Here is a 24,782-nt window from a genome sequence, read left to right on the forward strand (position 1 = left end):
GGCTGGTTAGTTTTCTAATCCAATAACATCCAGTTCTCTTCAAGCTTCCAGCTGACAAACCGATCTGCAGATAAACGCAAAAAAAAAAAACAGTGAAAAGAGACTTATTTCGCTTCACTGATAGATATGATGTCGCTGGTGGGGCTGTTGTTGTGGTGGGTTTTTGGGGGTTAGTAAAACAACTTATTTTTGCTGCTTACACCAAAAAGAAATGGCGATTGGATATTGCAGTTAGTGAAATGCCACGAGTCTCACTTATTTTTTATTGGTGGGCAAGTGGATTTTTATAAGGAACAAAATGCGAAAAACGGTGTAGAAGTAAATAAACTTCTCTCTCTTTGTTACTCAGTCGCTCTGTGACATGAACTTACCAGACGGTCTGACGGGGTTTAATGAACGTGTCAGTGGCTTTATTTTGGCATTGAGGTTTTCTCCCTAACCTTCGGACAAAAGAATCGGTCGTTAAAATTTGCGTTGAGCCCCAAAACACGTTACGGAGACGTTGGGTTAATAACGAAACCAAATGCGCGTTCGAATAACGCAAATTCGTTCCCCAAAACGCGTTCTCGCTCGTTGAATTGTGATTTATTTTTGCGGCTTTGACACGGGAATCGGTGAACGTTAAGTATGACACATAAATATCAGACACATCGGGAATAATCGTTTTAAGTGTCCAATTTGCCGTTTGATGTGAGATTCTTACGGTTCGGAATCGCGTCTAAAAACCGCGATTCGTTCAAGTTTTACAAAAACCGAATATAGATACATATGTAGATATTTGTCTTCTATATATACACATATATATATATATATATATATATATATATGCAAAACATCATCTTAGTTCGTTGACATCAACCGATGCCCTTGTGAATGTGTTTGGATCAATTGCAAAAAAAAATAGAATTTATAGGGTCTTTTTATTTGGTGGTATGTGTGTGTGGGGGGGGGGGAGTGTTGGGGGAAATGTGGGGGGGGGGGGGGAGTGCGGGTGTGGGGGGGAGTGGGGGGTGTGGGGGGGGGTTACTTTTGCAGAACAAACAGCCCCTAAAAAAGTTGGTTGGTTTTGGTGTGTTAGAGAGTTTTGGGGGGTTTTAATCTCTGTAGATTTTGACCAATGCCAACAAAAAAGAAACCTTTTGCTGCAATAAGTATTCTCTCCCCCCCCCCCCACCCCCCCTCCACCTCTGTGAACACGGACCGATGCGGTTGCTAAGGGAACTTTTCAGGCTTGGCTGGAGGACGCTGGGCTGAGAGAGAGAGGGAGAGGGAGAGAGAGAGAGAGAGGGAGAGAGAGTGATTGACAGGTGGTGAGCTGTCAATCACCAGCCGCACGGCTTCCGGCCGCGCAGGTGCAGGCGGTGCTTAATGAGATGCAGGCGGCGCTGATTGGCGGGAGGGGGTCCGCCCGCCCCGCCCCCCCCCCCCCCCGGGCTGGGGGCCCCGCCCCGAGCCGTGTCCCGGCCGAGCTGTCCATCAGGCGCTCGGCGCTGCTGCCATTGGCCGCTCGCTCTCCATTTATTGTCTTGACAGCCCCCATCACATGCAATGGTTGTCCATTAACTTGTTGAAAAAAGTAAGTGTCTGGGCTTGTCAGCCTGTGCTCGGCGCTTTGCTAAAGTGCTGCCAGTTGTTGTCGGGTCCTGGCTGCAAGTTGCAGAAGGGGGAAGAGAGAGAAAGAGAGAGAGAGAAAGAGAAAGAGAAAAAAGAGAGAGGAAAAGAGAGAGAGAGATCCCAATTCCATCCCAATTCCAGCTTCTTGATCGAGACTTTTTTTTTAAACTGCGGGACTGCAATCATTATTGTTTCTTCTCTCGTCGAACGAGAAAGAGAGAGAGAGAGAGAGAGAGGAGCAAAAAGTTTATCTCTTGATTTGCTGAATTTCAAACAAAAGAGACACACACAGAGAGAGAGAGAGAGAGAAAGTGAGAAGAGAGAGAGAGAGAGAGAAAGAAACAGTGGAAGAAAAAACGCTACCACATAAACAGGTTGAATGTACAACATGATGGAAACAGATCTCAAGCCTCCTGCCTCCCAGCAAACTTCGGGAGGAACGGGCAACTCTGCCAACAACGCCAACAAGAACAGCCCAGACCGGGTCAAGAGACCGATGAACGCCTTCATGGTGTGGTCGCGGGGCCAGCGGCGGAAGATGGCCCAGGAGAACCCCAAGATGCACAACTCCGAGATCAGCAAGCGGCTGGGGGCGGAGTGGAAACTTCTATCGGAGGCCGAGAAGAGGCCATTCATCGACGAAGCCAAGAGGCTACGAGCCCTGCACATGAAGGAGCATCCGGATTACAAGTACCGACCCCGCAGGAAGACCAAAACGTTGATGAAGAAGGACAAGTACACGCTACCAGGCGGCTTGTTGGCCCCCGGGGCCAACCCCATGGGCGCCGGGGTCGGGGTCGGGGTAGGAGTCGGGGCTGGTGTCAACCAGCGAATGGACGGTTACGCACACATGAACGGTTGGGCCAACGGCGGCTACAGCATGATGCAAGAGCAGTTGGGTTACCCTCAACACCCGGGCTTGAACGCACACAACGCGGCTCAGATGCAACAGATGCACCGCTACGATGTGAGCGCTCTGCAGTACAACTCCATGACCAGCGGCCAACCTTACATGAACGGTTCCCCGACCTACAGCATGTCCCCCGCCTACACGCAGCAAAGCACAGGTATGGCTCTGGGATCGATGGGGTCTGTGGTTAAGTCGGAGTCCAGCGCAACAAGCCCCCCAGTCAGCACTCACTCAAGGGGACCCCCGTGTCAGGGCGACCTGCGGGATATGATAAGCATGTATCTGCCCGGGGCAGAAGTGCCTGAACCCAACGCACAAAGTAGACTGCACATTCCTCAACATTACCAGAGCGCACCTGTCCCGGGGACGGGGATAAACGGCACACTTCCTCTAACACACATGTAAATAACAACAAACAACAACAACAAAACAACCAACAACAAACTGTAAAGAAATGAAAGTTCTTCTTCTTTCTCCTCCACACACACACAGAAAAAAAAAAATTGGACTTTGTTGGACTATTTTTGTATAGGATAATAAATGAATCGAAGAGAGAAATTGTATTATAGAGTGGGTTGGGTTGGGTTGGGGGAATCGGGGAAAAAGAAGAGAGAGATGGAGGGAAAACTTAAATAATTATAGTCCTTTTGTGAATTCATTGTTTTTTTTAATTAAAATTTAAAAAAAATGTGGAAACTTTTACCCGTACAGTTAATAATTTAGAACTAGACTCGGTTTTAAGGGAGGGAAAGGGTGGGAATAAGTTTTTTTTTAATCACGCTTTGCTTGCAACATTTTTTCCCCTTTGTACAGTATTTATCAAAAGTTGAAAATGGGGTTTAAATCGAAATCTCTACACTTTTATCAGTCGGTTGGTTGGAGAAAGCCGCCAATTTTTTTAAAAAAAATTGAAAGGAAAATAAACGATAACAGTTCTTGTTAGCAGGGGTGGGGAAAAAAGACGGGGTGGGGGGGGGGGAGGGGGAGAAGGAGGCAGAAAATTGAGTTTTTTTNAATATGCTGGTTTGGGTTTTATTGTCATGAAAGTGAAGCGATCGAATTGACCGATTTTTTTGTCACTGCTTGAAATGTTTATTTCCGAAAAACGGGCGAAAATTTTAGATTGGTTTTACTCATTTTTTATATAAAAAATTGCAAGCGGGAAAATGCCCTGTGATGGTGTGGGGGGGGGGGGGGGGGGAGAGAGAGAGAGAGAGAGAAAGAGCCTTGTTAATTAATTTATAGTCATTTTTTGTTTCATATTTCATCTTGTTCTGAAACTGGAAATATGAAGTTACTGTGTTTTGGATTATTTTTTTCCTTATGCTTTTTGTAATATTTGTGTAAATTTTACTGTGATAATATTTTTAAAGTTTTTTTTCTCATTCTCGGTAGTGTAACTGCAAAAAAAGATAAAAATAAAAATAAATAAAAACGGCTCTGTTATTCGATTCAGTCAGCCGAACACAAGACCGTGTATATAATTAACTAATACAGACTTTTAACAGAAGATTTCCACCTTACGTTTTTTTTCCTTCCCTCCATTTATGCAGAGTTTGAGACGAAATAAATTTTGAAACTTGTAGACACTCAAATTTGGTTTTACTTGTGGAATTATTTGCCTTGGTATCTGCGTGTGTAGCATTTATCTTTGCTTGTAAAATATCTATCCAATATAGAGGGGTGCAAAAAAACAACGATTATTTTTGGTAACAATTTCTGGGTTTTTTTTTTCTAATTGCTTTTTATTTAAAACAAGTCACGGTTTATAACTGATATGTGGGGAGGTATTGAGTTTTGACTTTGGCTCGTGTTGGAGCCAGTTGGAGCTAATTCAGTCCCTGAATGTTTGTGATTTGAGACAGGTTGCTGAATTCACATACACATACTCTCACTCACTCTCTCATTCACTCACCGACTATTCCCTCTCCCCTATCCCTTCAACACACACACACTCACGCCTCAGCTAAAAATGCACAACTTGTATTATCTCTACTCTCAGTTTATTGCAAAAACAAATCAAATCGAGGATATATAAAAAAAACTGCTTGATTTATTTATTTTAGTTGAGAAAAAAAATGCACTTTCCTTTTTTCCAACCTGTTGAGCGCCACTCACACCTAAACCTGAACCCATCGCCCCCGAAATTCATTATAAAGTTTGGCAATTTCGGTGCTTAATGGTGATTTATTTATTTTTCCAATTTGCACTGCATATGTTGTGGAAATTGCGACTCGTTAACGAAAGGGATGCTTTGAGGCGCATGTTTGCCAACAATCTTTTTTTTTGGGGGGTGGGGGGGGGGTCCACGTTGAAGATGGCTTCCTTTTCCATGCCTTTTTTTGAGGGGAGGCGGATTAAAAATTATAATCTTTGAGGCGCATTCGCCAATTACATTTTGAAATACACGCTTTTGTTTTTTTTTGGGGGGGAGACACTAAAAGAAGTGAGTGTGAGTATGTTTGTGTGCGTGTGCGTGTGTGTATGTGTGTGCGCGCAAGCGTGTGAAAGAAGTCTTTTTGGAGGGGAATGTGGATGTATTCCTTCTCATTCCCCCTCTCCCCCCCTCCCCCCTCTCTCTTTCTCCCTAGTCCTCTCTAATCCTGTTTTTATGTTCTCAGCGGGGGTCGCAGATTGGATCCACACAGTAGCGCAGCTTGGGCGAGCTTCGCGTTAGGTTATCAACTCGTTTGCATCAATCAAACTCCCCCAAGTTCTCTCGAGAAGACAAGGACGCCCCGATACACGCTACAAGTCTCTCTGAACCCGTCCGTCCACACACTGACTGCCCTCTCCTCTCCTCCTCTCCTCGCCCCCCCCTCCTCCTCCCTCCCATAAATCCTCTTATGTTTGTGTTTGTGCGATTGCGAGTGAGGTTGTGTGAGTGTCGAGTGTGAGTGTGTGTGTGTCTGTGAGTGTGTAGGAGTTTGTGTGTGTGTCTCTGTGTGTGTGTGTCTGTGAGTGGGTAGAAGTTTGTGTGTGTGTCTCTGTGTGTGTGTGTCTGTGAGTGGGTAGAAGTTTGTGTGTGTGTCTCTGTGTGTGTGTGTCTGAGTGGGTAGAAGTTTGTGTGTGTGTCTCTGTGTGTGTGTGTGTCTGAGTGGGTAGAAGTTTGTGTGTGTGTCTGTGTGTGTCTGTGAGTGAGTAGAAGTTTGTGTGTGTCTGTGTGTGTGCCTGTGAGTGTGTAGAAGTTTGTGTGTGTGAGTGTGTAGAAGTTTGTGTGTGTGTGGGTGTGTGTGTGTGTGTGTGTGTAGAAGTTTGTGTGTGTCTGTGTGTGTCTGTGAGTGTGTAGGAGTTTGTGTGTGTGTCTCTGTGTGTGTGTGAGTGTGTAGAAGTTTGTGTGTGTGTGTGTGTGTAGAAGTTTGTGTGTTGAGTGTGTAGCAGTTTGTGTGTGTGTGTGTGTGTGTGTGTGTGTGTGTGTCTGTTGTGTGTGGAAGTGGCGTGAGGAGAGAACGCGAGTGTTCTCTCTCTAAAAGTGCGTCAGGATTCACAGGGAAACTTAATGCTGCCGGTAATTTGACCCTCCATTACCGGAGGAAATAATTAAACCCACCGCAATTACTGTTCCATTTAAACACGGTAAAAAGGTCATAGTGTTGTGTGTGTGTGTGGGGGGGGGGAGCAATAATGAGACATATTGTTATCTTATAAGAATAATGTGCTTCCCAGATAATTGGAAAAACGCGTTGTTTTAAATTATGAGAACCTGCGCTCCCATCACAAAACAACGCAATTTAGCACAAGGTCCGAAAACTAGCGCACATTTTCCGCAAAATATCTTCTTTGCCCCCACCGCCAAGAAACAAAAAACACATACTACTTCTCAATAAACCGCAAGTTCTGAAAATATTCCGATATTCGCTTTTTTTTTAACGCGGAATGGAGATTAAAACCTGTGTTTTTTTTTCTTTCATATATATTGATATTGTATATAGAAATCCGAGATCCCGAGAGAGAGAAAAGGAAACTTTTTTACGGGTCGAAGTTCTTCGAATGATATTACGAGTTTCGCAAGAGATAGGAAGAGAGAGCTAAAGAGAGAGAAAAATAATAATAAATAATAATAATCTTTGCATTTGATATAGCGTCTTATCATGTCTTCGAGACGTCTGAAAGCGCTTCCTAAAGAAAATAATAATATGAAATAAGTTTCAGAAAGTTGGCTATTTTCCTGATGAAAGTTTTAACACCCACCACCAAAACAAAACTTGATGGTTGTCGCGTCGCTTCAGCTGATTTGTTGGCTTCGTTCAAATCATGCCAGTTAATGTTGACTTTCATCATCTATCTCTATATTATTGATCCTATTTCTTTCCTAAGGGATCTGGAATATTGGCGAGTGAGAGAGAGAGGGAGAGAGAGGGAGAGAAAGAAAGGGAGGATGAACAGAATGTATTAATCTCCTTGCAAACTGAGACTCATGTAGTAAACAGGTACACACTCGCTAATGTCCTTGTTAAACAGGTCTGTTAAACATCGGCTCCTACTTTTCACCCCCCCCCCCCCCCCCCAACCCCAGGAGGGCAAAGTGTTGATGCATATATAGGGATTATTTCCATGGCAAATGCACGCAACTGACTTGACTGCCCCCCCCCCCCTCCCCCCCCCACACACACACACTCTCATGTACATAATAATAAAGCAACGGCTCTCAATGTAAAGTAGTCTTTCACGACCTGGGCCTTTTCATTTCATTTGCATTTGATTAAAAAGAGAAGAGAGACCAAAACACAACTCTCCCCTCGCCTCGTCTCCAAACCCAGAGTTTAGAGTTCGGGTTCCCGAGGTAAACCAGTCTTTCTTTTCAAATAAAAAAATATTTTCCCAACATCCAAAGCGAATTCGCTATCTGATTTGATCTCACTATAATATAAACTAAATTTAAAGCGATTTAAAACAAGCCGTTAAATAAGTGATCTAAATAAGCAAATAAATTGGGTTTTTTCTCTCCCCCAGGTTCAGATAACATTTATGTTTCATGTACTGTTAAAGTAACTCTCCCATCCAAAGGGAGATTGCAATATTTCCTGCCCACCACCTTTTCACTTATGTCTCTTCTTCATTCCCCGCCCCCCTTCACAAACACACACCTCCCTCCCTGCTTTTCCCATTACAAGTTTTGCCAATTAAATGTGTGTAAAACTAAGTAAAGTTGGGGTAGGATTGTCAGACAAGTGTTGGTTAATTGTATTTATATAGTTAGTGTTCATTCACCTCTGGCTAAAACCTCTCACCTCTACTGATATCATAGAACCCAGGGGAGGGGGGAAGAGAGTAAATCGCCTTACATTTTCCTTTTAATCTTATTTGATATTATTTCCTTTAAGTAGCGCCATGAAAACGCATGTTTAACAGAGACATAGACAGAGAGAAAGAGAGAGAATCAGAGAATTCTGGTACATTTCCTTATGGCTTAGAAATTTCTACCCCAAGAGAAGAGAGTGAGAGAGTGTATCCAAATTTACATTTAAGATTTATATCGACACACATGTACAGAAAGCAAACGGGTTGTGTTCGCATCAATCAGGTTGGGATGGATTCCTTCCTTTTGAGATAATCCGCTTCTGGTTCTTGATTGCGAATTCGAAATCTAACGTTGCCCGCAAGCTTAATAAAAAGCGCGCCATTCGTTAATTCGTCAACATCAAAACCTGGTGTGAAAGAAATCACCCAGAATCGAGCGTTTCTCGCAGCTTTTTTCATTTTTCTTTTTAAATGGACTTTTTTTTTTGAAGATTTACGAAACATTTAACGCATTTAAAAAAAAATCAAAGATCCCGAGAGTAATGGTTGGGTGAGATTGACCGAGAATGGAGCGGGCGCTATAGATGTATTAATAATTAGAATTTATTCAGCTATTGAGGGTAGGGGGGGAACTCATGCGAAGTTCTAACTGATACTTTTTTTTAGTCCCCCCCCCCCCCTTACACACCCTGTGAGAGCCGGAGTGAGTGTGTGAGTGTGTGTGTGTGTGTGTTGGGCAATCTCATTCACGGAGTGAATTAAACAGCGTGGCTTTGTTCTGACGACCTTTCACTTCCAACTGCCGCAAACACCAACTCCCCCCCCAACCCCCCCTCCCCCCCCCCCACCACCACCACCCCCACCAACCCATATCGCCGGGGAGAGGCGCAATAAAATAGGGGGAAATCAGCTGTTAACGAATTCAAGTCGCAATATAAGGGAATAGGGGAGACAGAGAATCGGAGAGAAGACTTGATGTTAATGTAACAGGTGTCGCCTTGTAACGCATCCCAAATGTTTGCCCGTTAAACTCTCTTTCTCTTGCAAATATAGACCCCACCCCCACCCCGACACACATATACCCTCCCCTCTACCCCCCACCCCCCACATACACACACACACAACGCTGTCTGATTTATAACTGCATTCTGGAGTTCAAGCAGTCAGTTTGGTCGCTGACCAACAGTTGGGTACATCTCTCCTATGGCAATCTCTCTGTGTTATAATTTCATATAAAGTACTGGAAGGGACATCCACAAGTCTATTAGTCTTTCGTTCGATCTCTTCCCTTTCCGCTTCCCCCTCCAACCACGACTGTATGTATGTGTGTGGTTTTATTTTGTAATGCAAATTCTAAGAATGTTTAAAATAAAAACAACGCAGTAAAACATTCACGGTTTGCTCAGCGAGTTGAGTTCCGACGCAGTCATAGAGAAAAAGAAAACGGGGGGTAAACGTTTATAATGTTATTATTGGGTCGTTCGTATCTCGAACTCAAAGCAATCGACGAGTCGGGTATTTTTTCACACACACATATATATATATAATATAGAAAATAAGAGTTAGACACTTGAGACTTGTATTTTAAGTAACTTGATATCTAACTAAAGCGCTTAACGAACCAGCTAGCTCTAACCAAATACAATGGCTCCTAACGATCCATGCAAGAAATAAAAGGGGCTGTTGTAATGATTATTAATTATCAGACGGTTGTTTTAGATGCAACCAAAGCGGTAGTTGTATCAGCCTTATCATTTTATAGAACACTTTTATCTGTGTGTTCCACACATCGCCTCTTCCCTTTGCAATCGCCCGCCCAACCAACCAATCGACCGCTCAACCAGCATCCTGTCAGGGGAGGTAATATGAGCCGCATTGTTAAATGTACACATCTCACTTCTCGGCTATTCGTTTTCAACACAAAAACAAGTAGAGATCCCGAGCCCCAGTGCAGCACAGCCCGGGGAGCGCTGCTCTTAACACGGGCACCATTTATAGACATGCACACATGCATATATATATATTTATAGAAAGAGAGAGAGAGATGTGTTTTCTTCTGTGAAAGTTTAGTGGGTTGGTTGAGGGGGGAGAATTGGAAAGATGGGGGAGTGAGTGAGTGAGTGAGTTAGTTTGCCACTCCCCCCCCCCCCCCCCCACCACCACCCCAGTCTGTGTGTGTGTGTGTGTGTATATATATATATATGTGTGTGTGTGTGTGTGTATTGTTGTAGTGCTCTCGGGCGCAGATTAAACCACTGACCGATTGATTCTCTGTGAGGGACTTGGACTGCACTTTGCAAAGACTGGCGGCTTTGTGGCGTGACGTCATTGCCCTTTCCCAGCTCAGGCTCCCAGTTTCCCACGGCTTCTGGAAGCTTACAATCCCCTCCTCTCTCTCTCTCTCTCTCTCTCTCCATCCCCCCTCTCCCACCGCCCCCCCCCCCCTACCCTTTCCTCACATCCACCCCCGGGGAATTAAAATGACTCTCCCTTTTATAACAGCATCCCATTGCACCTTACACGTCACCATCCACCTCCTCTCCCTCTTCTCACCTCCTCTCCCCCCCCCCCCCCCCACACACACACACATAAGGTATATCACCTCCCACCCCCCCCACACACACACATCCCCTGGATTCACGCCTCCCCCCCGCGCGCCGCCGCCCCCAAACCCTACATTAGACCCATCGCTACGCAAAAAAAAAAGTTTTTTTTCCAACTGTTAGAATCTGTTGATCCCCCATTCGGTTGATGGGGATTTACGAAATGTCTTTCTCGAAGCAGAACATGTTGTGATGGCTTTTTCTTTTGGGGGGAGATATGGGGTGGGGAGGGCAGTCAGTATCCCTTAGTTGCCCCCTCTCTTGGCTCTTTCAAGATGCATCTCAAGACCCTCCTCTTTGACCATGTTTCCGATCACCCTCCGTCACCCACCCCCTCCACCCCCTCCACCCCCTCCACCTCACCACCACCACCACAACAACAACAAGATTCCATTCATAGAGCGCCATTCACGTCGGGAGGACGTCCCAAGACGCTGTACAGTTGGGTCAGGACCACCCTCCCAGACCCCGACCCCCAGATCGGGTCCGAAACACTGACTGTCCAGCGCCTTGGGACGTCCTCCCGACGTGAAAGGCGCTTTAACTCAATCACGTCCAGGTTTGATTAAAGCGCTTGGCGTGTCCCGGGTTAGACTACAATTCCCGCTGGTTTTCCATATGCAAACTTTGGCCGAGTTTAAATCAGACACAGGGTTTATCTGGTTTCATTCGAGCTAACCTCTCGCATCGATCTGAAACCCACTGTCAAATGCACAGCAGTTCCATCCACGTAATAATCTACATATTTTTCTTATAATAATAATAATCCTTACATTTGATACAGCGCCTCATCGCGTCTCCGAGACGTCTCAAAGCGCTTCACAGAATACACTGTAAAATGCAATTGACTGTACTTTGTGGGCGATATAAATGATATAAAACATTTTTATAAAGCATTTTTGTCGTGTTTGAATATTATAATATTAACACAAACTAAAAAAAATAAAACGAATCTCAATTGTATGGTTTAATTGTGAATCAGTTTTAGTCAAATCGTATCTATTTTTTTGAAATATATTTATACACATATATATACAGTATTTTAAAAATTCACCCCCCGACGCGAAGCTTCAAACTAATGAATAAAAGATTCTCCAGCGCAAATTTATTTTCATTTTAGTCATTTAGATTATTAATAGCACTGCGATGTGATAATATTGAAATTAATTATAATCGAAAAAATAAATGAAAAGCTGAAAAGTCTTTTTAAATCCCGATTTTATATAAAATAATTTAAGCGACCCATGACTGCTCACCCTTTGGGGAGGGGGACAGACACACACACACACACAATTATGGGGTTCATTAAATCTTCATGTCAACTATTTATTGTATCTGGTGTGTGTGTATGTGTGTGTTTGAGATTTTCCATGGACATACCGTTAGCTTTCAGTGTGATGGAGGTGAGTGGGTGGGGGTTTGGGTGTGTGTGTGGGGGGGGGGGGGGGGGGGGGGGGGGGAGGTTGGGTGACATTTTCTGAAGCGCCTGTGTTTTTTTAGTATCAAAATCCCCATTTGACTTTGATGTAGCTCTCCACACGGCGTGAGGCGAGATCCGAAGGGAAACCGAGATAAAATGGCATTTTTCCCCTTTTCCAATAAAAAGTACTCACACGACACACGCAATTGAACCCGAAAACAAACGAGTGGAAAGCTATTCCAATATATCTCTTTTTTATTTCTCTTACTATTAAGAATATAGAGCGTTTTAACCTATCTGTCAAATGTCTGATTTGGTGGATCTCTCTCTCTCTCTTCTCTCTCTTTCTTTCTCTCTCTCTTTCTTTGTATGGAATGTTATTGCTATACGACTTTTTTTTTCAAATTACAGAACTTGGGAAATAGCTGGCAGATAGAAGGAAAGTAATTAAGGTATTAAAACAAGCAATACATTCCTCCAGAGGGCTGTTATCAACTGACAACACACTCTGCAAGCCCTCAGTATGCTAATATAGCAGCCAGACATCACTGCTCCATGTGACTCCTGCCTATAACACCAACCAACCCAAAGTGTGAAGTTTTATACATGAAACTATATTCCCCCTCAGTCACCCTCTTATCCTCTCTCACCCGCTCTCACCTCCACCATTACCATAATCATATCCTAATAATCTACAGTGTTTAAGTCAAATAATAATAATAATAATAAACCTTGAATTTGATATAGCACCTTATCGCTTCCTCAAGGAGTCTCAAAGCGCTTCACAGGATATATAGTACTATAAAGTGAATTGACTGTATATTTTGTGGACAAAATGCGTCAGCCAATTGGATTTACCAGGATGTACCCTACCCTTTTAAAAATTATAATAATAAAAAAATTCCTTGCATTTGACACAGCGCCTTATCACGTCTTCGAAATGTCTCAAAGCGCTTCACAGAATGTACAGTACTGTAAAGTGAATTGACTGTTTATTTTGTGGCCTATCTTAAGTAATGTTTTAATTTATTTTATTGGGGGAGGCCTTTTTTTTTACTTCGAATTTTGTTGAGATTCTTGTTTTTTTCCCTTTAAAAAACACAAAAATAACTTTGAATAAAATATTATTTTATATATTTTTCAAACAAAAACAGAATAGGGATGTGATCGAGTTTTTTTTAATGAATTTTAAAATATTTTAAAAAGTTGCAATATTACATAGAGCTATGGGGGTGTTTCAATTTAGCATTTTATTACATATTCCCTGATTTTTCATCCTTTGAGATTAATGGAGTCACAAATCAAGATACTTTTCTGAAACTCTTTAGGGGAAAATAACAATGATTTCACTACTGTACTGCTGGTCACACTGTTTTGCTTGTTAACTGTTTTTCTCTCCTTTTTAGGGGGTGGAAAGCGAGTCAGCGAAAATATATATATACACAACCTTTTGAATATATATATATTTAGTAATGGTCGATAACTGTAAATATAAACCTCGGGATTATTGAAATCACATTTCCTGGCGAGAATGCTTTCTTAAAAATAAACGGTCTGATATGTTGTTAAGAAGCCAGCGATAAAGTTGCTTTGAATTTAATTCAGATGTAATCATGTAATCAACCCCCCAGCACTCCAATGGGGGGAGGGGGGGGGGAAGGGGGTGGGGGGGAATGCTGTAAAATCATATAATGCTGAACTTTTTTATTGAAAATAAAAAAATCCAGGCTTGTGATGGAAAAGGGATGTTTTTTTTCTCTCTCTCTCCCCCCCTTCTCCAATTTTCTTAATCTTGCCACATGCACTTCATCCGCTCAGAACATACATACACATACATACACAGATATATACATAAACATACATACATACATATACACATACACACATTTCAACATTGATAATCTGTTAATTAATGCACACAATTGAAGGACGCATTGTGTATGACGTGAACGTTTTTTTTCACACACATTATTATTCTCTTAGTCAAGTTACATTCCATTCTTATGTGAAAAAGTCCACTTGCTTGGGCACCTGCTATCTTAGCAAGTGCTTGGCTTGAAGCAGAGAGGGAGAGGGGATTGTCAGTGAGGTGGGGGCGGACGGGAAGATAGGGGGAGGGGAAGGAAAGTATTTCTTAGGTTCCTTCAAAAGGTAAACACATTCACCCATTACAGCAGTCACACAGAGTGTCAAACAGCTACTAACAAGTTTGCAGTCACACATTAAAACATGGGTTCCCATTGGAATCCGCCAGGGAATTAGACTTGCCCTCATCTCCCCCTCTCCCTCTCCCCGGGGGGTGAGGTGGGGGGGCGGGGGGAGACTTTTTTGTTGTTGTCTTGAACTCGGGGTAAACACTTTAAGACGACTTGGTTTGGGTTTTGTGTTGTTCAGTTGAGTTTTTTTCGACTTGGATGATGTTTATAGGTATTGGTCGTGAATTAACATCCAAAGTGACATAGCGTACCTCCAATATCAATGAAGCCCCCCAGCGACTGAACAACCCCTGGGGGTGGGTGGGTGGGGGGGGGGGGGGGGGGGGGTTGCAGGATACAGACATTCAAAAGTTTCTGCTAGGAGAGTTTTCTGGGAGGGTGAAGAGGAGGGGAGAGATAAAAGTTTGAGAGATTAAAGTTGATTGAACGCTGTAAGGCAACGCTCCTAAAATCAAGGGCGCTTGAAATTGCATTGTCGTTGAGACCGATCGCCTGTCGGTTCCATAGAGTCTAACGATTTGTGCGCTGATTTCGGGTATAGCCCCTCAAATTTCGTTCAAAGGTACCCGCTCAATGTCCTTCATCTTTTAAATCGCACCCAGGGTTAATCCTAATTAATGTTTCACATTCTGTGTTCTAAAAGGCGCGGACTTTTTTTCCCTTTAAAAAGTTCAGCTTTTTAAACCTGTTCCCTTTTTTCAGATTTTTCTTTTAAAAAACAGCAAATTAAACTGAGCGACTGGATTGTGCGTTTCGGAAATGTTTTAGTAAAAAAAATGTGAGAAAATCTCAAACTTTAAAAAAAACGCACTCCCACCAAAGCGACCCCCAAAGAATAAGCGGGACTTGGAAACAGAATAATACCACTGGCGATTGTGAAACACAAATCAGATCTCATAGGTACATTCATCTCCCAACTGCAATCCACCACTGTTTGAGAGACACCGATATGCGCAATTGGCTGCCGCTTTTCACCCACAAAACACACAGTCACTACACCTTATATAATATATTCTGTGAAACGCTTTGAAACATCTCAACTACGTGATGAGGAGTTATATCAAATGCAAGGATTATTATGATCTCCTGCGATGGTGGGATCTATCTGTTAAATCAGAAATGCGATGTGAACGTGGGATGGGGGGGTGGGTGTTAGATTTTATTTCCTTACACACGGCTTGATTTTATGTCTTACTATTGCATGTTGTAGGAGAGCTTTATGACAGAGCGAGGCTGACACTAATACTAAAAGCACTTTACGGGTTTACGGTATAAACGTTTTATAGATACTTCCTTCCACGGCGCTCGATTCTAGTTTGTTAATAAAGCACCTAACTGGTTTAACTGAGTTCCTCAGCTTGTTCACTAGCGGCGATTCACTGCACAATACATATTTCGTCCACAAAATATACAGGCAATTCACTTCACAGTATATTCTGTGTAGCGTTTTGAGACGTCTGGAAGATGTGATAAGGCGCTATATCAGATGCAAGGATTATTATTATTATTATTATTATATTTGAAAAAAAATCAAGCTCCCATTTCCTTATCCGCTAAACTCTCAGCCCGGAACGTGCAATTGAAACTCGGAGGAAAATGATTTCAGGAGAAAGGGTAAAGTGAATGACATTAGGTTTTGCTTCCAAAAACACTTATCATTTCACTACAGTTTACGCTTTTTGTGTCTTGTACACATGTACAGTCACTACATTTGTCGATTGGCGGATCGCTTTTGGGGGGGAGGGGGTGGGAGGGAGATGGGGGGAGGGGTAATAATCCCTTCCAAAATAATGATAACTTGGTCACTTAATCCACGACTGGTTGTGGGACACTGCTGCGCGCAATTGGCTGCCGCGTTTCGCCCACAAAATACACAGTCACTTTACAACATGTGTGAGGCGTTTTGAGACGTCTTGATAAGGCGCTGTATCAAATACAAGGATTTTTAATTTTATTTTCCAGTTTAATCATGTGCAGCGTTTTGAGATGCTTCTCATGCGTGAAAGGCACAATGATAATAATCATGACATTTGATATAGCGCCTTATCACATCGTTGAGACGTCTCAAAGCGCTTCACAGGATACGCTGTAAAGTGAATTGACTATATTTTGCGGGCGAAAATGTGGACAATGTGATGATTATCAATAATAATTGTTATTATTAGTTTTTCTCTGATCAACTCCATTCCACCTCACACAAGCGTGGAGGTAATGGTTAATAGGGGTCACTTTATTTTTTTGACAAAAAACATCTCCCCCTTGTTCAGTCTCACTTTGTATCCTTCGGGGTGACACCGCCTACTTTATCTCCAGCATATTGTTTGATTGCTAATTCGAGTTAATGCGATCTTTTCGAAAACATAAGAGCGGATAATTGCACCTTGTTCCCAACAACAATATAAATCACAATCGCTTTATTATTTAATAACGTCAAACGCATGGTTGCATTGGCTCCTATAGGGAAGAGATTTCTCTCTCTCTCTGTCTCTCTCTGTCTCTCTCTCTCTCTGCCATCCCCCCCCCCCCCCCCACGCCTCCCCTTCATTGCCCCAATGTTGAGTAGAAAAAATACATTCAAAAATCTCGTTTATACAAGTTTATTTTTAATTAATAAAAAAAAAGTTGCCTCCTGTAAAGTAGGGAAGAAAATTACAGGCGTTTCATTAAAGCCCGCACTTTGTACGTTGACTCAAAGTGAACCACACACACACACTCCGACCTATGGACAAATTCCTATCCTGAGCTCCTTAGCAACACATTAAAGTCTTTCACAAGCAAATGGGCTCCTTCCCTGGTTGCGGTTGTTGCTAGCGAGTTGCTCCCAACCCTGCAAAAAAAAATAGGGTTATATTGTGCTAACCAAAGCAATTTATATATACTAGTATATACAGAGAGAGAGAGAGAGAGAGGGACATGAGAGACAGAGTCCCTTCTATCCACAGCCCAGTAACGGAAGGGGAAAGAGACATTTAAAAACTTTCCTACAAATAGCCCCAAATAGATAGATATTCTGAACTTTGAAAGATTTTTTGTTTAAAAGAGCGACGCTTTTGTATTAAACTAATGTGACAATATGTTCTGTGAAGCGTTTTGAGTTACAAGGTGTTATATCAAATGCAAGGATTATTATTAATTATTGTTGTTATTGCGTTTTTTCCCCTCTCTCCAATAGTTTCCCGAACAATGTATATACATTATGGGAGTACCAATGCCTAATCGATGCCTCTCTCTCCCTCTCCGGGTAGGAACAATATAACTGAAATGGATAGAAACCATATCATTTATATTGTGAAAATCGAACGAATTAGCTGCCCTAACCCACACAGCTCAGTCCAGCTCATTCAGGGCATACATGTTTGTGAAATTGGACTGTTAACAGGAGAGGACTATTGATCCGCACACACACAAACCGTTTTAATTGTTACACATCCACGTTTTGGTCGCATTTTAATTACACTTCACGTTTATTCAGCACTTTCATTGATGCGTTAGCACCAGATTATTGGGGGGCGGGGAGAGACTGGTGAGGCTGAATGGACAGCACCGTGAATGGTGTGGATAGACAGAGACAGAGAAAGCTACACAGATAATACAAATCATTGCATTTCATTTAGCGCCTTATCGCGTCTCAAAGCGCTCCATACAGTCACTCCGCTATTGAGTGTAGTGACTGCGTAATTTGTGGACGAAACACGGCAGCCAATTGCGCACAGCAGTATCCCCCACACACACGTTGTGGATTACGTGACCACAATATTATTTTTGATTTGAATAAAAAGATCCCGAATGGATGGCTGTGGAGAGGGAGGCCGAGGCACCGCATGTTTTGGGGCGCCGAGCACAGTGGAGGGAGGGTGCGGAGGGTGTTTCTGAGCTCACCGCTTGTACTTGGGTCAAACCCAGTTTAAAGAGAAGTCGTGTTGAGCTGTAGGGCGCTACAAGTATGTACATGATGCCTTGGTGCATCTTATGAGAGACCGCTCCCCGCCGGCCGGTCAGCACCTGTTATGTAACCCGCTGCTCTCGCTCTACAATACACCGGTATTTCACCACAACAATAGCGCTTACAGATACCATTGACTTATTTACATAGGGCGGAATTCAATGGCTAACATTATGGTTCCACTACAACTTTGGCAACTCATAAAAGCCCATCTTTATGACCCAACGGCAATCTGACACTTGCTGGAGATGGTTTATTACTTTTTTTTTTTTGGGGGGGGGGGGGGGGGGGGGGGGGGGCACACGTTTTAACGAGAGCATCTCTCCTCCCCCCTCCCCGCTATGCTGTCTCCCACCTTCTCGTACTCAACTCAGTCCAGCAACATCAGCTTGGCTCAACCGGTTGAAATTGGCTCCATTGCCCATCGGGACTCCCAACTCACAGGTCAGGCTGACATTCCAGGGCTGTTGTTGGAGATGATCATTGCGGTGGGGGTGGGAGGCTGGGAGTGTGTGGGGGTGAGGGGGGGGGGGGGGGTGAGTCGGAGAGACCAAGGCCCTGGTGTCTGCTCCCATTCAGATGACGTTTCAAGACCCCAAGAGACCAATCGAAATAGTGACCCCCCCCCTCAAACACATCCCCCCCCCTCCCTCCAGGTAAGTTTCTCATTCACGTCACGGCTGTTTGCCTACAAGGTTAGAGTCGCTCCATATTCCCATCAATATCCCATGACTTTTATTTAAAGGTGTTTTATATCTTATAGGCTCTGTATCAAATGTTGGGAACCGTTTGATAATGAGATGATCGATTACTCTCCTGTCCAAGGGGTTAGTACTATATTTTATTATAAATACTATACTATAAATTTATAGTTTATAAATACTATAAATCGCTATTAATATTTTTTGTGGGGAGGTGCTTTATAAGGACACCGACTGGTCTGTACACAGTGAAAGAGGAAGGATTTTGCAGGTTCCTTCAACCCACCTGATCCATCTCATGATAAACACAATCTGAACTCGGTCACACACACAAGTGTCTCCATCACGTAGTCCGGGGGGGGTGGGGGGTGGGGGAGGCGTGGGTTAATAACACAAGGTTATTTTGCTATTATATTTATACGTATGAGAGGCTGTGAGCAAACGGGTCAACGTGAATCACCAGACTTTAACTAGCAACAAACCACCAGAACTATGACTTCTCAACAGTGAAATGCGAACGACGTCTGCTTGTGACAGCCAACGAGAAGGAAGGTTTTTTTTTTGTTGGAGTTATTTTTTTCAGGAATTTAAATATATTCGCCTGCGACACACACACACACACACTCTTCACTACAGGTAAATCAGGTGAGGCGCTCCGAGGCGTCTCAACGACGCGCTAAGTGGCTGTATCGCGTGCAATGAGGATTAATGAGGATTATTATTATGATTATTAATTTGTTCTAAAAAAATGCAGTGTTTCTTAACCCGTTCCTTGTGGTGCTGGTCAGCGGCATAAGTTGTTTGATTGTGGGGAACATCGAATGTTACCCTAACACAAGCTAGAATGCTCACAATTCCCGAATACGAAAGCACATGCCGAGTATAACAATGATAGAAAATAAAATAATATAATTATAATTATTATTGCATACCAATTGAGATATTGGTCACACACACTCTCTGGGGAGCATTACTCACTGATGGAAAATGTCAGTTTTATTGAAAACCGCTAAGGAATGATTCGAGAAGAACCGAATCTTATTTACGAAAGGGTTTGGGTTTCTCAGTGACTAATCCCGACCCACTTTTGATTATGACATGACTCGTTGTTTTTTCGTGTGTTTTCTTCTCATTTTTCACAGGTTGTAAAACAGATCCCTCACCTCCCCCCCCCCCACCCCCCCCCCTCACACTCACACACACACACACTCACAGAGGATCGTGTGTTATCCCTGAATCCACCCTATTCAATGCTGCGCCGTGGCTTTCAGTCAAGGTCATCAGCAAATATCTTAGAATCGTCTAAATACCGCTCTCACTCGACATCAGAGTTGAAGAGAAAATTCGACAAGCTTCGATTAAAACACACACACACACAAAACAGCAACAACAAAATTACATTTCTAGAGCGCCTTTCACGTCGGGAGGAAAATGCCAATAAAATAATCGTTACAATACTTCCCAATCTCGGTAGATTCAGGCTGTGTGGTTATGAAACTAGAAACCCCAGGGTAATATAATAAAATATAATAATAATCCTTGCATTTAATAGTATCACATCTTTAGGACGCCTCAAAGCGCTTCACAGAATACACGATTTTGTGGGCGAAACGCGGCAGCCAGTTTGCACATAGCAGTGTCCCACAAACAGTCATGGAGTGAGTGACCAATTTTATTTGGGGGATTGTTGGCCAGGACACCTGGAGAGAGAAATGCTTTACTCTTCTCGAACAGCGCCATGGGATCTTTAACGTCCACCTGAACAGGCAGAAGGGACCTCAGCTTAACATCTCATCCATGGAATGGGCATCTCGGGGTGAGTAATAATAATAATAATCCTTGCATTTGATATAGCGCTTTTCACGTCGGGAGGACGTCCCAAAGCGCTTCACAGAACACACTGTAAAGTGAATTGACTGTATATTTGTGGGCGAACGCGGCAGCCAATTGCGCACAGCAATGTTCCACAAACAATCGTAGATTGAAAATGACCAATTTATTATTGTTTTTGGTTTTGGAGGGATTATTATTAGGCTCTGTGTGGAGTAAGGAAACTTGCCCAAGGTTTCGCCCTCTGCCTGGAATTGAACTCAGGTCTCTCGCTTGCAAAGCGAGTGCTCTAACCACTGAGCTACAGGACTTGTGCATATTATTGTATTTAAAAACTCAAGAAATTTATGGAAAAACTGAAGCTCCTTCATTTGATTTCCACCTCCCCCAAATACAAATTGGAGGGAATGGGGCCTGTACTTGACTCCTGGGTTTGAATTTCACACTTAATGTAGGAAGAGCAGGTAAGTGGGACTGAAACATTGCTCTTGAGGGAGGGGCACAAATACAATCGGCCGAATGGTCACTGGGGTCACGGAATCTTCCCACTCAACTCCTGTTAACCCTGCAAGCCAAAGCCCTAATGGGTAGGGTGGACAAGCAGTGGGAAAGCGTGACAGACAGTGATATCAATGGCAAGCTATGTGACTTTAGCTCGTTAGACTCCAGCAATTATCCTAACACATGCTCAAGGGTCCCCAAGCCTTGTCTCTAGCCAACCTGTGCCTTTCCAGTAAACACTCTGCCTCTCTGGGTTGAAGTGATGGGAAAATGAGGGGATATTGCAGGTAAATAACCCACAGGTGCATGTCTTAACTATCACCAGGAGAAAAACACCCATGAATCTGACTTGTTTGATCAGGGCTTCTATACACTGTGTTGTGACCAAAGTCCAGCTTCAACAACTACCCCCTTCGATGCTTTATAGCAAAGCCTTGGATCTGCAAGAGGAGAGACAAACTGTGAGTGTGGATGTCTGTCTTTCACTGGGTGATTGAGGGGTGATCTGATTGAGGTTTTTAAAATAAAGGGATTTGATAGAGTAGATACAAAGAAACTATTTCCTCTGGTAGGGCAATCCAGAACAAGGGGGCATAATCTTGAAATTAGACCTTGGCCATTTAGAAGTGAAACCAGGAGGCAATTTTTCACCCAAAGGGTCATAGAAATTTGGAACTCTCTCCCCAAAAAGGCTGTGGATGCTAGATTCATTCACATTTTCAAGATTAAGGTGCATAGATATTTATTAGGTCAGGGTATCAAGGGTTATGGGCCAAGGGCGGGTAATTGGCGTTGAGGAACAGATCAGCCATGATCTTATAGAATGGGGGAATAGGCTTGAGAGGAAGAAATGGCCTGCTCCTGTTTCTATGTTCCTATAGAACAGGATGCCCGGAAGTGACCTCTCAAAGACCAACTAATGTCTTGAACCCTTTGAGGCATTTGTTCCATGACTTGGATTTGATCCTGCTTATTGTCAACTGGCAGCCTAAACCGCCTCAACTACCATCACCACTGGAATCCTGAATAATTTATCATCTCACCGGTGTGGCATGCGTCTCCTTTTCATGCGCAAATGTCACCATGCATCATTCCTAGCATTTGCCAATCTTTTTCTCTAACAGCCTCACTCACAAACATGCACTGTCGGGGCGTTTCATCAGTTGTAAATGTTAGAAAATAAAATCAGCCAAATCTGTAAGGAAATAACGCTAATTCCTCTAACCAGATATCAGACTGTTTTATTTATCATTCCCACACAGTGTGTGGTATTTTGTTTTTGTGGTGCTCCTCAACTCATTACAAGGCCTGTATAAAACGCATTGCTTCTCTCTTAAACTGTTTCCAAACAGGTTTGGTCTTTCCATAACCCTTAATGTCGTGCCTTATCATGTCTTCGAGATATCTCAAAGTGCTTCACAGGATATACTATATCCTGTTTTGTGTTTTGGGTTTTGGGTTTTGTGTTTTGTGTTTTGTGGGTGAAGCATGACAGCCAATTGCGCACAGGATTGTCCCACAAACAGTCATGGATTGAGTGACCAAATTATTATTATTATACAAATCTAACATTACCCACCCACCCACCTCAGCAGATTATTTAAACTGTTCAGCAAATGGCAGTGAGTGTATTTAACCTTATTTCCATGGAGCTCTAATCATTAAAGCAGGGAGTGTCCATTTTTAGGTAACTTAAGCACTTTGCACGCTACCCTGTGTGAGGGGCACTATATAAGTGCAAGTTGTTGGTGGTATTATTTTGAAGATCCTTTGAACTGTATTTTCAAACAGTGATGAATAAATCACGCGTTACTTAACTTTTCAAAGTTTTTTTTGTTTCATAAAAAGTAGATTTTTTTGCAAGGTGCAACGAATGATCACAGTGTCAGGTACTTATTCCGGTGGGAAAGATTTATATAAAACACAATTAATGTGATATTTTAGGCAGGGGTTTACTTAAAAAAGTGATTTTTTTAAAAAAGGGAAATAAGTTTTAATTTCATGTATATTTTTGGCAAAATTGCAAGAAATAGCCTCGGTTTATATACCCATCTATAGGTGATCGAGAATCATAGAATCGTAGAAAGAGGCCATTCAGCCCATTGTGACTGTGCCAACTCTTTGAAAGAGTTATCCAACCAGTCCTACTACCCACTCGAGATCCAGTCTAACCTCGTCTTTGAGAGGTAGACAATTTAAAATATATATTTTTTCACCCAAAGGGTAATAGAAATCTGGAACTGAGGTGGATAGAAGTTAGTTAGGTCAGGGTATCAAGGGATATGGGGCAAAGGCAGGTAATTGGAGTTGAGGTCCAGGTCAGCCATGATCTAATAGAATAGTGGAACAGGCTCGAGGAGCTGAATAGCCTAATCCTGTTCTTATATTCCTTATTATAGGTGCAATATAAGAACATAAGAATTAGGAGCAGGAGTAGGCCATTCGGCCCCTTGAGCCTGCCCCGCCATTCGATAATATCATGGCTGATCTAATATCAAATACAAGAATTGTTATTATATATAATTATTATATTATTAATAATAATCGTTGTATTAGATATTGCCCCTTATCATGCATTCAAGATGTCTCAAAGCCCTTCATAGAAGATACTGTAAAGTAAATTGACTGTATATTTTGTGGGTGAAACGCAGCAGCCAACATATCCAGACAACTATCATTCGGATGGAATGGGAATGGGTCGAGTTTTGAAAAGAACTTTTTTGTTTCAACCGCTTGCCATAGTTTTCCCCTCCTCCCATCCCAGTTCAGAGCCAGACTTCCCAAACAATCATTTATTGTGAAGCAACGGGCGGTGTGAGCAAGCGCGCCGCAGAATCCTATATTAGCTCGGGTCAATGGAAAGAGGAGGATTTTTTTTACAACACCAGCGACCATTGTTCCTCCAATCCCTCCCAATTTCAGGCATGACTTGCGGGACCCAAAGTTTGCCTGTTAATGACGGCATCACCATCTGCCTTGTCCTACTTTTTTTTCTAACCACCAGTAGTAATCCATCTCCCTTTCATTGATTTGCTTAGAATTGCGCTTTTTTTTTGGGGGGGTGGGGGAGGGGGGGGTGGGGGTTGGTCGGATAAAAAAAACTTTCGAAGTCCCAGTCACATTTAAGGTACCTTTTTTTTGACTGTTTAGCTGGCTGACCATTTTATTTCCTTCCCAAGTCAGCATATAATGGGACAGAAAGCCAGGCTGGTTTTAACGCTCTGATTTCTAAGTGCTGTGAGGGAGGAAGGGTGTCTGAATGAACACAACCAGAGACATAAATTTAAGCATCCCCCACTTTACTTGGCTGTGTTATCCTTTCCTACTCGCCTAAACCAGTTGGTCATAAATTAAACAAGTGAGACCAACAGACTGGGCGATTATTCAAGTGAATATAAATTCATCCAAGGGAAATAAAAGCTTGTTTGTTACTGTTTTATCTTTCATCTCAGCGCACCTCCCAATCCCACCACCTTCCCTCACTCACTCCCTGTTCGCAAGCTGTTCTTTCTCTCTCGCTGAATTCGCAAGGCGCGTTTTAGCCTCCGTTCGGAGCGCAAAGTCAGCCGAACCAAGCCCTCGGCCGGGGGGTGTTGTTGTTTTTTTGCATTGGAAAAAAAGGGGGAATGTGTGCTTCAGGCGTTAAAAAAAACTTCTCCACAACAGTGTGTTGTGTTCTGTGCGGGCGCCACAATGGGGTTTATTTATCCACAAGGCACAGACTGTGTGTGACTCTGGTGAATTGGGGAGAGGGTGTGAGATTCAGTCTCTATCACCTGGTCTTTTATAATCTCCCAGAACAG

The 24,782-nt window shown here is 43.0% G+C and overlaps 1 protein-coding gene across 3 annotated transcripts; it reads left to right on the forward strand.

Annotated features, from left to right (window-relative positions):
* Positions 1 to 1,484: 1,484 nt before the first annotated feature.
* sox2 (SRY-box transcription factor 2) lies at positions 1,485 to 12,520 on the forward strand. 3 transcript variants are annotated; one of them, XR_006085390.1, is made up of 3 exons: positions 1,485 to 2,681; positions 6,842 to 6,954; positions 12,200 to 12,241. XR_006085390.1 is itself a non-coding variant. In XM_042339103.1 (2 exons), the coding sequence occupies exons 1-2, from the start codon at positions 1,994 to 1,996 to the stop codon at positions 12,211 to 12,213; spliced, it is 702 nt and encodes a 233-aa protein (XP_042195037.1). In that variant the 5' UTR covers positions 1,485 to 1,993; the 3' UTR covers positions 12,214 to 12,520. The 3 variants fall into 3 exon arrangements, 2 of the variants coding, with proteins under 2 accessions (XP_042195037.1, XP_042195036.1); XM_042339103.1 differs by lacking the exon at positions 6,842 to 6,954 and having other exon boundaries at positions 12,200 to 12,520; XM_042339102.1 differs by lacking the exons at positions 6,842 to 6,954; positions 12,200 to 12,241 and adding an exon at positions 5,146 to 5,323.
* Positions 12,521 to 24,782: the final 12,262 nt, after the last annotated feature.

This window comes from Callorhinchus milii, unplaced genomic scaffold (assembly GCF_018977255.1).
Source record: "Callorhinchus milii isolate IMCB2004 unplaced genomic scaffold, IMCB_Cmil_1.0 Scaffold11, whole genome shotgun sequence".
Classification (NCBI taxonomy): Eukaryota; Metazoa; Chordata; class Chondrichthyes; order Chimaeriformes; family Callorhinchidae; genus Callorhinchus; species Callorhinchus milii.

Excerpts from the sequence above, each read along its gene's own strand:
- sox2 (XM_042339102.1), top strand. The coding sequence starts at position 1,994 with ATGTACAACATGATGGAAACAGATCTCAAGCCTCCTGCCTCCCAGCAA. Across the intron at positions 2,682-5,145 it reads CTACACGCAGCAAAGCACAG|CGGGGGTCGCAGATTGGATC; the intron begins GTATGGCTCTGG and ends TTATGTTCTCAG.